Genomic DNA, 13,683 nt, shown 5'->3' with positions numbered 1-13,683 from the left:
AATGCCATGTACAGATAATCTTGGCCACATCCCATTGGTATACAGAAAAATGTCAGAGGAAAATACTCTAGAACCTAACAGTAATTTTAAGAGATAGAAATGTGGATGGCGGTTGGACAATACCAGTCCTCTACAATGAATACTTGTTATACCTAGAATTTAAAAAGTGAAACACAAATCTTATCTTTCTTTCTTTCTTTCTTTTTGTTTTAAAGTATGTGGTAGGGTCTACTTTCTTCAGATAAAGGTGAATCCTTTCTGTAAATTCTTGCTTCTGCTAGAGCTGGCACCTTTCCTACATAGCACAATTAACATCTATTGGTTGTGTATTGGTTGTGAGGTCTTTTTTTTTTTTTTTGCCAGTCCTGGGGCTTGAACTCAGGGCCTGGGCACTGTCCTTGAAGACTTTTTGCTCAAGGTTATAACTCTACCACTTGAGCTATGGCACCACTTTTGGCTTTTTCTATGTATGTGATACTAAGGAATCGAACCTAGGTCTTCAAGCATGCTGGGTGAGCACTCTACCACTAGGCAAAACTCCTGGCCCTGAGTTCCAAATCTTTGAAATACCAGCACTACTCTCGAGATGGACAGTACTGTTAGTGCGAGAACCCATGTGACAAATCCTCTCAGGTTTGTTCTTTCCCAGCATGTCTTGGGACCTTGACTCTTGGGTGACCATATTTGAAGTGCTCAGGTCTGACTCCAAAGGAGAAAAGTCTAGAAGAAAGAAATGCTGTTTTTTTGTTTTTTGTTTTTTTTAAATTATGAAACTGATTTTCCCGAGAAGGGTTAGTTCCAAAATGATTCCTCTTGAGCTTTGCTTTTGAGTTGAGACAAGTTAGAGTTTGAGTTGTTGACTGTGGGCTTAACTGTGTTCTGACTTTCTGCCTTGACATTCCTGCATCAGCCAGGGTGGCAAAGAAGAAACACAAATGTTAATGAAGAGCCAGGTAGGCTTCTGTGAGAATCTCTTCTTCTGGCTTTTAGCTTCTTTTGTACATTTTTAAAATACCACTAACATCATCATTGACTTGATGGGGTAATGAATTTGTGGTTATAGCAAAACCAACCAGTCAAACAGAAAGAAACCTTCCCCCCTTCCCAGTTTGTTCTTCCAGTGACTTCTTTCCTTCAGTGTTGGGATCCACTTTTCTGAAACCAAGACCTCATTGGGGCATCAAAATGTGTTCTTGCAAGCTGACTTTTACTTCCTGGATTGTTTGGTTCACCGTGTGGCTTGGTAAATAATATGAAATACAGGCTCTGAATGATCCGTGGTGCCCAAAGAAATGAAAATGTAAAAAGTAGTTCAACTATTGAAAGGTTCTCAGTGTGACATTTCAGCCAGTCTTTGTCCTAACAACCTGCAGGTTAGTGGTCTTGTTTCACATGGAATGAGGGTGGGGACAGGTATGGAAGGAAAGGGGTCGTAGGTCTTCATTACAAAGTGGGTCATCAGTGGCATGCCAAACCCTCAGCTGCGTAGGGCATTAGCTTGGCAGCTGATTGTATCAACTGGGCAACTGCTTGACCATGAGCTAGGTCTCATTCCACAAGTCTTTTCTTTTCTTTTTAGCGAGGTCTTCAGTTCTGTCCCTCTGCTCTGAGAAGGAAACAGATACTCTGGGTGACTTCATTGTCTTTTCCTTCTTTGGCCTGAATTTTGGTAATTCTGGATAGAGACACTTGCTTTCCCGAACAAATTCTCTAAGCGACTCCCTAGCAAAATATTGCTTGCTAATTGCCCAAGTTGAAAAATGGTAACTTCAGAAGTGTCGATGGATCTTTTCACTCGTAGATGAGGAAAACTGGAGATGGGCTTCAGTTCTTCTAATTACAGTGCTTGTTCTAGTCTGCGAAAGGAATGAGCTTAGTGGGCGGGCAGAATCAACTGCTTCTACAGAGACACAGTGATTAATAAGTACCCTAAAAATTAATGCCTAGCCAACGACATCTGATCTCAAGCTATGAGAATCACAGATGACAGTGAGTGGGACACTGAAGTGACAAATTCAAACGTGTCCAAATTTCTAAGATGTTAGACATCCTCTGATGAGAACTGCCTGGTCCCGAGTAATTGATACACAGCAATCACTCCACTTGCCACCTAGTCACTGGAATCTCCCAATGCTTTTCTTGTGCCCATCGTTGAGGAGCAAGGGTGGTCAAAGATTAGAGGAGGCACATGTTGCCAGAACCTGTGGAGTTCCAGCAGTATAAGTTCTCCAGTATAAGGGTCTAAGCATGTAGAAAATGCATGCCTTTGTTAGCTTATTACCTCCTTAAAAGTATGAAAAATGGCAAATAGTTCCATGGAGTATCTCAGACCCCCAGAATGCGAATCTTCTTCTCCTGCTTCTCCTTCTCCTCCCCCTCCTCTTCCTCCTCCTCCTCTTCCTCCTCCTCCTCTTCCTTCTTTCTTCTTGTTCTGGGGCTTGAACTCAGGGCCTGAGCACTGTTTCTGTGTCTATTTTGTGCCAAAGGCTAGCACTCTACCACTTGAACGGCAGCATCACATCTGCTTTTTCTGAGTAGTTTAATGGAGATATGAGTGTCACAAATTTCTTGCTTAGGCTGGCTTTGAAGAGTAATCCTCAGATCTCAGCCTACTATTTCTGTTACATTAGCAATGAAGTTTTTTTCTTTTTTCTTTGCCAGTCCTGGGTCTTGAACTCAGGGTCTGGGCACTGTCCTTGAACACTTTTTGCTCAAGGCTAGAACTCTGCCACTTGAGCCACAGCGCCACTTCCCGCTTTTTCTATGTATGTGGTTCCGAGGAATTGAACCCAGGGCTTCATGCATGCTCAGTGATCACTCCACCACTAAGCCACACTCGTGGCCCCTAGCAATGAGTTTTAAAGTAACAATCCCTAGAAGACAGGTTTTTTTTCTGTATAAATGAAAAAAGTTGGAGTATTGGATCTATTTGGGTCAGTCTACACCAAACATGTAGAAGTTTTATTCCAAGCATAAGAAAGTTACATGTATATGTGTGTGTACATGGTACATATTATAATATATATGCAATATAATATATACAATAACATTGCATGTTATTACACATTATAATGTATAATACATGATATAATATAGATAGTATAAATTAAATATATAATGTAATAAAATATATAATTTATATGCTGTCTTACCTATAAAAGTATATAGGAGAAATATATGGGTTTGTTTTTAAAATGTCCTAGATTCTTTTTGCTCAGGGTTCTTCAATAGTAACCACAACAACTTCTTCTTATGAAGCCTCGGGAAGAGTGGCTGGTGGGCATTCAATGTACCCTTTGGTGTTGTTATGAGCTGCTTAGACTTGGGCACAGGTCTTTTCCAATCTGAAGGTCTGATCTGGGAAAAGGGGAGAGATTCTTCAGGACTTCCAGGAATTTGCACCCACTGGTAAAAGTTATGGGGGGCATCAGAGATTTCAGCAGTATGCACAAGACTTGGAAAAGTCAAAGCTGCCTGTTGGCATGGTTTCCAAGCGCCTGATTTCCTGTCAGTGGTAGCTAAAGAACTACTCATGAGCCATGAGAACAGTCAGTTCACTACTGGAAGCTATGTCAACCTTCAGGATTGTGTGACGCTAAGGGGAAATATAGTAAGTGAAGTTTACTGTAGGTATACCTGCTCTTCTTCTTTGTTTTTGGAAACTTTGTTATAGGTTGAATCTTGGTGTGTACCAAGATTCTTAGAGATATTGTAACTGAATGCGTGTGACAGCTTCAATTATTTATTTCTCTTTGGACTATGAATAATAGTGGCAATTAGAATTTACCACGTCTAACACATAACTAGTGTGTGTGAGACTTGGTTTTGTGAGTCCTCCATTTATGATTTTATTTAATCTACCACTCAGGAGTTTCAATTCAGAAATAAGTAGGCAGGCTTAATCAGAAAGAAGCCAGCAGAAAGAAGAAGACATCTTGTTTTACATTTACATTCTAAGGTATTGTTTTAAAGAATTTGCATCAAGAAACTTTGACGCTCCTTGTTGTGTAGATAGATTCTCCGGTATCTTAGCAACTCTTGCAGTCTACTGTAGTGAAAAGTCAACAATCTTTCCAACAAAAATAATGACATGTGTGTTTGTGTTCACTGAAATGTACACATGCTTGAGTTCACTTTTATCTGTATTTTACACTAATTATGGTGAATGTAATTACAACTTGCATTGAAATCATATGTAAGAAAATTATTGGGATAATTAATTTCTCATCCCCAAATGAAATACCCACTATAATGGTGTCTTGATCCAATTTAGAATTGTGTATGTTCACTGAATAATTCAGTAATAGTTCAATGACTAGGCAGTGGTGGGAACTTTCATTGCAGCATCATAGCGCACACTGCAGCATCCCTATTTTACATACCAAGTAGGAAGCTTATCAGTGTAATAATGGATTCAGAAATACTTTTCCTGCCCATGAGTGTCAACTTGAACTTGAATTCGATGCTTTTGTCAAAACTAAACTTCTAAGTATCAAAGAGGCCTGCAATTGGAGAGAGATGTGTAGTCACAATAAAATAACTTACTTAAAAATAGCTTCTGTTTCCCATTGGGCAAATTATATAAACCACCGGGAAAAAGAACTCATTCCAAACTGGAACAACTAACCTATTTGTTGTGGAAATGAATATCCTCTTGTTTTAGTGCTGGCTCCGCACCGACTGGCAATAGAAGGAAATGTACTAGAAATAACTCTTCTCTCTCTCTCTCTCTCTCTCTCTCTCTCTCTCTCTCTCTCTCTCTCTCTCTCTCTCTCTCTCTCTTATTGAACATGAAAGTTACTAGGATAAAAACGTACTCACCACATTTGTACCACGTTGCAAGCTGTGTGGTTGAAGGAATCACCATTTATTTCGTATTGGAATATTTTTTTTCTTTTCATGATACAACAGTGTCCCAGAGAAAGGAGTTCACCTCAGGTTTTGGTTTGAGCATGAAGAGATGAAAGTGCCTTAAATGTGCACTTCATGGCAGGGTTCTGTTCACTGTTTTTCCATGTAGAACCAAAAGAAGGACCACAACTAAACATCAATAAAAATTGAAACAGCCCAGAGGTTGGACTGTGGGCTTGGTATACTATAAAGAATTAAAAACAGTATGGAATCACAACATAAAAAAAAGGCATGACTAAGACAATCTACCTGCAACACAGACAATTCTATTATTCAACAGCTTATTGTCATTGTCATTGGAGACTGGGGGGGGGGTACTCTAATTTCCTGATCACTTAGAGGTTTGTACTTTTTTTTTTTGCCAGTCCTGGGCTTGAGCTCAGTGTCTGAGCCCTGTCCTTGGACTTTCTCAAGGCTAGAGCTCTACCCCTTGAGCCTCAGCACCATTTTCGGCTTTTTTCTATGTATGTGGTACCTAGGAATCAAACCTGGGTCTTCGTGCATGCTAGGCAAGCACTAGGCCAAACTCCCAGCCCTGAGGTTTGTACTTTTAATGTATTCTTTCTCATCTGTCTTTGAACATATTTAGAAACATGAATTTCAAATTGCTTTGTTTTTTAATATTAGTATAATGGTTGGCATTGACAACACAGTAAGTAATTAGAAGAGATCATTGTGACTCTTCTTAGTAAATGTTTGTTGACTTAATGAATCAACCAGGCAATCTGATTTACTTAGAAACATTTGCACAGCGTAACAAAAGCATATTGCTTTCATTTTTCTTTTGTGCAGAGCTGAAGACTGAACTCAGGGGCTTGCACTTGCCAGGAAAGTGCTCTTCCACTGACCTAAATCCCCAGTGTTCTCTACATTTCAGAGGTCAACATAGACATTGTCTTCCACAATAAATAGAAATATCCTTGGGCAGGGGGGGGAGAGGGGGGGGCGGGCGGAGGGGGGGATGGGATAAAATAATCTAAAACCAAGTCAGGGATGATGAGAATAGGGATGATGGCCTTGCTACAAAAAGAAAAAAAAAATCTGTTCTTTGGAATTATCCTTTGGTGAGACGATTTTTAGGGGCCTTTGTGTATTTCATAGTAATCTACTTAGTAATCCTGCAACTATCATATGTAGAGTCAGTCTCCATTCTGTGGTCAGCCGTGGCTCTGAGATCTTTTCTGGGGAAGGTTGGTTGTCCATTGTTGGAGCCAGTTTGGGTGGCACGGTTAAGCAAGATGCTTCTCCTATTGGTGGTCAAGGTGGGAGATACCATAGGCTGCTGGGGCCGGGATAGTTTCATGCGGCAAGCCAGGGTTGAGTGTGGATGGGCCCTGTAGCTGGGGGTGGTTCTGCTGACCTGTGTCCCTGGAGCCCGCCCACTCGTTCACAACACCTGCTCTCCACACTGCGCTTCCTATTCTAGCACTTGCCTCCTGTCCTTCCAATATGCTCTTCTTTATTTTTAAAGTTTACCTAGCCAGAGTCAGACTTTACAGGTTCTATTTAAACCACAGTCTCACCTTGGGTATCATGGGTATCCAACATAGGTTGCTTCAAAGAAGATGTTCTGTATAGTGATCAGAATGACTTACACTGAAAGCACTCACCTTCCCCCCTGACAGTTATATCCTAGAGCTGTCCCTGCTGCCACCCTCCTGAGTCACTTTCTTCCCTTCCCTCAGTATCCCTGAACAAACGCACCCAGAGTTCTTGGAAGAGAGTCTGGGACCCAGGCCACCTCTGGCACTGATGCCCCCTGGTGGATACTGATGTCTCTGGAACCTTGAAGCTCTCCACTCAAGGTAAGATTGTTCTCACACCTGTCTCCATGTTACCCTGCTTCCATCTGCCCCATCTCACTTCACCTTTTCAGGCCAATAAAAGAGACCCTATATATAAGGTGTGTGTGTGTGTGTGTGTGTGTGTGTGTTGGGGGGGGGTCTGGGAGAGTGCTCCACTTCTTCACCGAGGTAGAAAGTGACTTGGTGCCCTTCCCAGGTTTTCAGCCCAAATAAAACCCATTGGTCTGTTCCTTTCAGATTCAGTACTGGAAATACGTGCATGCAGGTGGTGTACAGATCTACTGAAAATTGTGAGCCTTGGTGAATGACTAATTACAGGGGAATATTCCTACTGAAACTCCTGGAACCAGCGAGCATCTTGAAAATGAGAGTTTCAAGGATGGTATCATTGGGCTTAACTGGCTGATAAAAAATGAAAGATTTGGAAAAGATAGCAAGTATTAATATATTGATAATAGTTTAAAAACCCTGACTGGTGTTATTTCTTGGTTAACACCAGAGTTTTCATCTAAAATCCCTTATGTGCTGAGAACCTCAATTTTCTGTTCCTAGTGAGGGTGTTTTATTTCTGACACAACTTCTCCCAAATTACTAAAACACTAGAAATATAAATCTTTATCAGCCAAGCCAAGAGTTGGGGCAGTTGAGTGTATATGCATGGCGTGTGTGTGTGTAGCAGAGAGGTGAATGTGAGAGTGGGTATTGGTGACAGGTGTCAGAAACTTCAGACCTGCCAGTCTGTACAGTACTAAAAGGCTATGCAGCATCCTTGGTGTATGACTCAACTCTGACATATGATTTTGTTATCATTATAACTTCATTATTGCCACCCCTCCCTTGGCCCTTACCTTGATGTCCTTCAAAGTTGGGTTTGAGGTGGTGATGCCTGGAGATGGGTGGTTTCTATCCCACCACATTCTTCTTTTGCATCTGAGGCTTTTTTTTTTTAAATTTCAGAAATACAATTTAAAATTTGGGGGATGAATCTTGAGCTATGCAAAGGTTTGACACCTGACTATAATCTCAGATCCTCTAGAGGCATATCTAGAGGGGTGAAAGTTCAAAGACAGCCTAGGCCTAAAGCTAACAAAACTCCATTTTAAGAACAACAAAAACTGGGTGTGGTGGTGTGTGTGGAAGATCCCAATTATGTAGGGAAGTCTAAGTTGGTCCTGGGCAAAAGTATGAGATTCTGTCTCACAAAATAATGAAACAAGGACTGCAGGTATGGCCTAAATAGTACTTTTTTTGGGGGGGGCGGAGGTGAAGGGGGTAGATTTTGACACTTAAAAATGTCTTTAGGGCTGGGAGTTTGGCCTAGTGGTTGAGTGCTTGCCTAGCATGCACAAAGACCCGAGTTCCATTCCTCAGTACCATATACATAGAAAAAAGCCAGAAGTGGTGCTGTGGCTCAAGTGGTAGAGCTCTAGCCTTGAGAAAACCCAAGGACAGTGCTCAGACCCTGAGCCTAAGCCATTCTGTTTCTGAAGTCAACTCTCTTGGGGGCGGAGAAGGTCACAGCTACTTAGAGTTTCCCAAGTCTATTCTGGGAAGAGAAATGGTTGGGGGAGTGGAAGTTTCCCTCTGAAATAACACCCAGCACATAACTATGTTTCCAATATGACCTTTATTAAGCAAGTACTGCTGTGACATTTAACATTGATCAACATAAGGTTGTAAACTGTGCATGTCCTCAAGGTTCTCCCATGAACAAAAGTCCCTTTTAAATGCACCAGTGAGGTAAACATAATGATTCATATATAGCTTCCTTAAGGCTATGAGAGTTCTGTGTGTCATTTATTAGTTTTTGGCTCAGTTGGTACTTTACATAGCACATCTCCAGACATTCCCCACCCCCTGAGTGCCCCCTTCCAAATAGCTTAGGAAATTGGTCACTTCCCCGGGTACACACATGGATCATGCATTTGAAGTCCCCCCCAAAGACTGAGGAGGGAGCACCCTGAGCTGGCATGCAGTTCCTTCATATTGCACAAAGTAAATACAAGGTCAAGGCCTGGAGCCCCCATGGGAGAACCCATTCGGTTTTTGATGCTGTCAATCACATGCATTTGATTTTGAAATTGTCATATGGCTTAACCTTTTGCAATGGACTCCTAACTTTAGTCACTCTGAGTGACTTCCTTGACGATGGCGTGGGAAGTGACTTTCTCTACCTTTTTAGTGGACACTAGCTTCTCCTCAAAGGTCTCCTCGTGCTCCTCGACCTTTTGAGTGACAGTTACGGACTTGGTGATGTATTTGGTAGCACCATCGCCCCCCTCACTGGTGATTTTTTCTACCTTTGTGGTCACCACTGTTTTCTCATCACTTCTGTCACCTCCCTTCTTTTCATCTGCTGGGCTCAAGTCTAACCCATTGGTGACCACACCTTTCTCCTCTTCCCTCCCACTGCCTTTTTCCTTAGTTTCCTGCTCTTCCTCCTCCTTTCCCTCCACCTCTCCATTGACTGCTATGTCTTCCTTCTTGGATTCCTTTACGCCTTGGTCACTTCCTTCCTCCTCACTCCCTCCCTCCTCCTCTGCTTTCTCCTTCTCCTTCTCTTGCTGTGGTGGCTTCTGCTCTTCCCTGGTGTCTTTCTCCACGCTCACCTTGACTGATTTGGTGATGGTGATCACCTCCTGCACTGCTTTCTCCTTCACCGGGGACTCAGCTTTCTTCTTGTCTGGCACATCTTTTGGCTTCTCCTCCTTCGTCTCTACCTTTTCTTCCTTGGGGGATTCTGGGGCCACTTCTTTCTTTTCTTCCTCAACTTTCTTCTCTTCCTCTTTCTGGTCGCCTTTGGCAGGTCTGGCTTCTGCTTTGGGCTTCACTTCTTCCACGGGGGATTTTGGCACAGGGCTCTTGGCTTTCTCTGGCTTTTCTGTCTTGGTTTCAGCCACTGGTTCTTCCTTGGCAGCCACCACTTCTTTCTTTTCTTCAGTTTTCTTCTCATCCTTAGCTTCTGCCTCCTCTCCGTCGCCTTCTCCCTCAGTTTCTCCCTCCTCTTCTTGCTCACCTTCATCTTTTTCGCTGGAGCCTTCCTTCTCAGAGCCTCCCTCTTCCGCTTGGTCTGACTTAGCGCCCTCATCTTCTTCCTCTTCCTCCTCCTGGCCTCCTTCTTCCTCCTTTTCCTCCTTTTCCTCTTTCATCTCAGGCGCAGTAGCTTTCACGGGAGACTTTTTGGCAGCTACCACTTTCTCTTCCTCCTCCTCCTCCTCCTCCTCTTCTTCTTTGGCCCCCTGTTCCTCTTCCTGTTCTTCTGTTTCTTCCTCCTTCTCCTCTTCTTTGGTGGAAATGGCCAGCTCCTCTGCAATGGCAGTCAGGGCCTCTTCCATTTCGGATTTCTCATCTTCCACTTTGGTTTCCTCTATGATCTCCTCCACAAATTTGTGCTGCACCTTCAGCTTGGGGGCCTCCACCTTGGTTTTCTGAATCTTACTGGATATTGTGACTGAGGGCTGGCGGTGGGTATACAGCGGGCCAGCGAAGCTCCCAGAGAATGTGCTAAATCTGGTCTCCTCCCCTTCCAGCAATTTTCTAAGGAGAAAATTTGATTAAATTTAATTGAAACTTCATCAGATCTGCTGAGCTTCCTTACTGTTATAGGAACTCTTGGACCTGCATAAAGGAAAGGTTCTTTCAAGCCAGTGCAGTACCTACTATGGTGTCATGGGTCAGTTCTGCTTGGACAGCCAGCCCTTTACCTGCTGCTTCCAGTAATAACCCACTGCTGTGATCAGCTCACACAGCTATGAGTCATGTGGCACAATATGAATAGGCTAAAAGGTTTTCTAGTTCCCCTCTCTCACATCCCTCCAACCAACCAACCTCTTACTAGCCTTGCTCTCAGGGTCTGGATTTAAGGTTTTAGGCTTAAACATAATGCTTAAACGTTTTATAAAACTAACCATGTTTCAGAATTTAGGCTATATTAAATCACAGCCAGGTGTCAGTATAATGAATCAATTATAATTTGGTCTGAATTTTTCATAATAATACATCTGTTTAGAGTCATTATTCAGCCTCTGTTGAAAAGAAAGTGGATTTTTTTATTCTTCTTATAATTACTTCATTGGTAGAAAAACTGTTTAATCAAGAGTTTAGTCAAAGCAAGAACATATTAGGGTGTCTGTACCCAATCCATCAAAGTAGGGATGTCTACGTGTGTCTGGCTATACGAGTCCTATACAGAGGTAGGTAAGGGTCCTGCCTACTATACATAATCTACACTACACAGTCTGATAATTCCACATCTACGTTTTCCATATGTAGAAATGAATATATACATCCTCTAATTTATCTTTATCCTTAACCAGATGGGGCGATAGTAAGCCATCAGAGGAGAGAAACAGAACGTCCTAGTGTTTGTCCTTGACAGTGACCAACGTGACAAGCTGGAACCGCTGCACAGAGTATTAACAACGGAAACTTCATGTATGTTTCAGCACTGGGAAATCTTTCTCATAGGAAAAGCACCGAAATCCATCGGTGTTTCTCCCCCACACGCACTGAATCCTCATTTCAGCTCACATCCACTCTGCTGCGCTTGCAAACCTTAAGAGTGGTTTTGGTTTAACGAAGCGTGGAGCGGGGCGGTGCTGGGCTGCGGGTGGGGGGAGGGGGAGGAAGGGGGAGGGGGGAGGGAGGGAGGGAAGGGAGGGGGGGACGTCGCCTCGCCCTCCGCAGTGCGGGAAGGCCCGGCCTCTCACCTGTAGGCGGCGATCTCGATGTCCAGAGCCATCTTGACGTTGAGGAGGTCCTGGTACTCTCGCAAGTGACGCGCCATCTCCCACTTGGTTCCGCGGAGCTCATTTTCCAGCTGCTGGATGGTGTCCTGAAACAGACCCCGGGGAGTCTCCACGGCGGCTCCGCCAGCTTCACCACCCCACCTTGCGCTTTTTCTCTCATTACACGGGAGGGATTCGGGCACAACCCCCAAACCAAAGGAACACAGGGGCACTGGAAACCCGTGGACCCAGGAACACGCACGCGTGGGTGAATCCCCAGACAGGACTCCCCCCCCCACCCCCGCCGTCCTCCACCCTCACGCCTGGACCAAAGCCAATTCTGAGAGCTCTTGGGATCCGGGGGAAAGTAAGGGAGCGTGCATGCGTCTCTGCCTGAGCGATCCACAAGTTGCTCTATCCTCAGTGGCTTTATGTGTGCAGAACTCCCCAGGAAAAGAAGTATGGAGTAACGACAGCGACCTTCGGGACCCCAGACATCAGGGGCATCCAATGGCAGAGCCCGGGCCGGGGGCGGGGGTCGGGGCGGCCGCCAGGGGGCGCGGTGGGGCGTGCGCTTGGCACGCGCCCTGGCGCGGAGCGGGAGCGCGCGGCGCTGGCGGGCGCCGGCTCGGGCGCAGGCGCAGGCGCGCCGCGCAGCCGCCGTCTCCCTCCCTACCTGGTAGCTGCTGAGGTCGTGGTTGTGGCGCTCCTCGATGTCGCTGAGCTGGCGCTCCAGGGACTCCTTGGTGCCGCGCACGGACTCGAGCTCGATGCTCTTGGACTGCAGCTGGCGGCGGTACTCGGCGATCTCCTCCTTGGCGGAGCGGATGGCCTCCTTGTTCTGCTCGGCCGCCTCGGTGAGCTTGGCGTAGCGGCATTTAAACCACTCTTCGGCCTGGTGCATGTTGTGGTCGGAGTGGCACTCGAGCTGCGAGCGGATCTCCTTCAGCGCCGTGGAGATGTCGGTCTTCAGGTAGTCTTTGCGCTCCACGGTGACGTGCGACGCCTGGATCTGGGCCAGCAGGTCGGCCACCTCCTCCTCGTGGTTGCTGCGCAGGAAGGCCACCTCGTCCTGCAGCGACTGCACCTTCTTGTCCAGCTCCACCCGCACCAGCGACGCCTCCTCCACGTCCTTGCGCAGCGCGCGGATGGCCGCCTCGGTGTCGTCGCGCAGCCGCGCCTCGTCCTCGAAGCGCTCCTTGAGCCGGTGGATGTCCTCCTCCAGGTGCTCCGAGTCCAGCTGCACCTGCGCCTTCTCGTGGTTCACCATCTCCAGCGTGGCGCGCAGCTCGCGCAGCTCCTGCTCGTACGCGTCGCCCAGCTGGGCGTGCGAGGCTTGCTTCTGCCGCAGCGCCTGGATCTCCGCCTCGATCTCCTTGTTCTGCTGCTCCAGGAAGTGAACTTTCTCGATGTAGCCGGCGAAGCGGTCGTTCAGCCCCTGCAGCTGCTCCTTCTCGTTGGCGCGGGACAGGCGGTAGTCGCCGCCCGAGCCGCCGCCGCCGTTGAGCAGGGACGAGCTCTGGCTGAAGTCGAGGCTGCTCTCGGCCGAGCTGAGCACCGCCGAGCTGTAGGCCAGGCGCGGGGCGAGCGCGCTGCGCTTGTAGGAGGAGGACGCGGTGCTGGGAGACCCGCGGGACCACGACTGCGAGCGGAAGCCGCTGGACGGGGAGCCGCTCACCCGGCTGAAGCTCGAGCGGGTCTCGGTCACCCGCCGGTAGGCGGACGGGTTGCCCAGCGGGTCCAACGCGTAGCTCATCTTGGAGACCTCGGGGTGTGTGGAGCTGCCACCGCGCTCTGCCGGCCGGCGCCGCAGCCCCTTTATAGCCGCGGAGCTGGGTCCGGGCCAGGGCCCCGCCCCGTGGAGGCGGCGGCGGAGGGGGCGGGGACTGCGGGCCCGGGCCGGGGCGGTGGGGGGGGGGGGGGTGCGGCAGCGGAGCCGGGGCGGTGCGCGCTCCACCTGGGCCCAGCCCGCGCCTCGCGGCCCCGCCCCGGCCTCCGTTAGGATCCCGGGCCGCGCGTCCCCCCCCAGACCCCCTCTCTCGGTGTCCCACCTCTGCCAGCCCTTTCCCCCGTCCCGGCCCCGCGGCGCCCCACGCCCTTTCTTTGTCTAGTCACTCTACGCTCGCCGCCTCCGCGTGCGCCCCGGGTCCCCCTCGTCCCCGGCCCCACCGCCCCTGACTTTGTGCTGTGGCAGTGGCCCACTCCCGTGTTTAATCGCTTCTCCCTGTGGGCGCGCCCCC

At 47.2% G+C, this 13,683-nt stretch overlaps 1 protein-coding gene across 1 annotated transcript; it reads right to left on the bottom strand.

Moving 5' to 3' along the window:
- Positions 1-8,324: 8,324 nt before the first annotated feature.
- Positions 8,325-13,219, bottom strand: Nefm (neurofilament medium chain). The gene is made up of 3 exons (XM_090353617.1): positions 12,120-13,219; positions 11,426-11,550; positions 8,325-10,253 (listed from the first exon to the last, which is right to left on the bottom strand). The coding sequence occupies exons 1-3, from the start codon at positions 13,197-13,199 to the stop codon at positions 8,837-8,839; spliced, it is 2,622 nt and encodes an 873-aa protein (XP_090209743.1). The 5' UTR covers positions 13,200-13,219; the 3' UTR covers positions 8,325-8,836.
- Between the last annotated feature and the right edge of the window lie 464 nt (positions 13,220-13,683).

The sequence above is a fragment of the Megascapheus bottae genome, chromosome 20 (genome assembly GCF_031878675.1).
Source record: "Megascapheus bottae isolate mThoBot1 chromosome 20, mThoBot2.hap1, whole genome shotgun sequence".
NCBI lineage: Eukaryota > Metazoa > Chordata > Mammalia > Rodentia > Geomyidae > Megascapheus > Megascapheus bottae.
This window is presented reverse-complemented; position numbering and strand designations above follow the sequence as displayed.

Excerpts from the sequence above, each read along its gene's own strand:
- Nefm (XM_090353617.1), bottom strand. The coding sequence starts at position 13,199 with ATGAGCTACGCGTTGGACCCGCTGGGCAACCCGTCCGCCTACCGGCGG. Across the intron at positions 11,551-12,119 it reads ACGACCTCAGCAGCTACCAG|GACACCATCCAGCAGCTGGA; the intron begins GTAGGGAGGGAG and ends GGTCTGTTTCAG. Across the intron at positions 10,254-11,425 it reads ATCGAGATCGCCGCCTACAG|AAAATTGCTGGAAGGGGAGG; the intron begins GTGAGAGGCCGG and ends TTTTCTCCTTAG.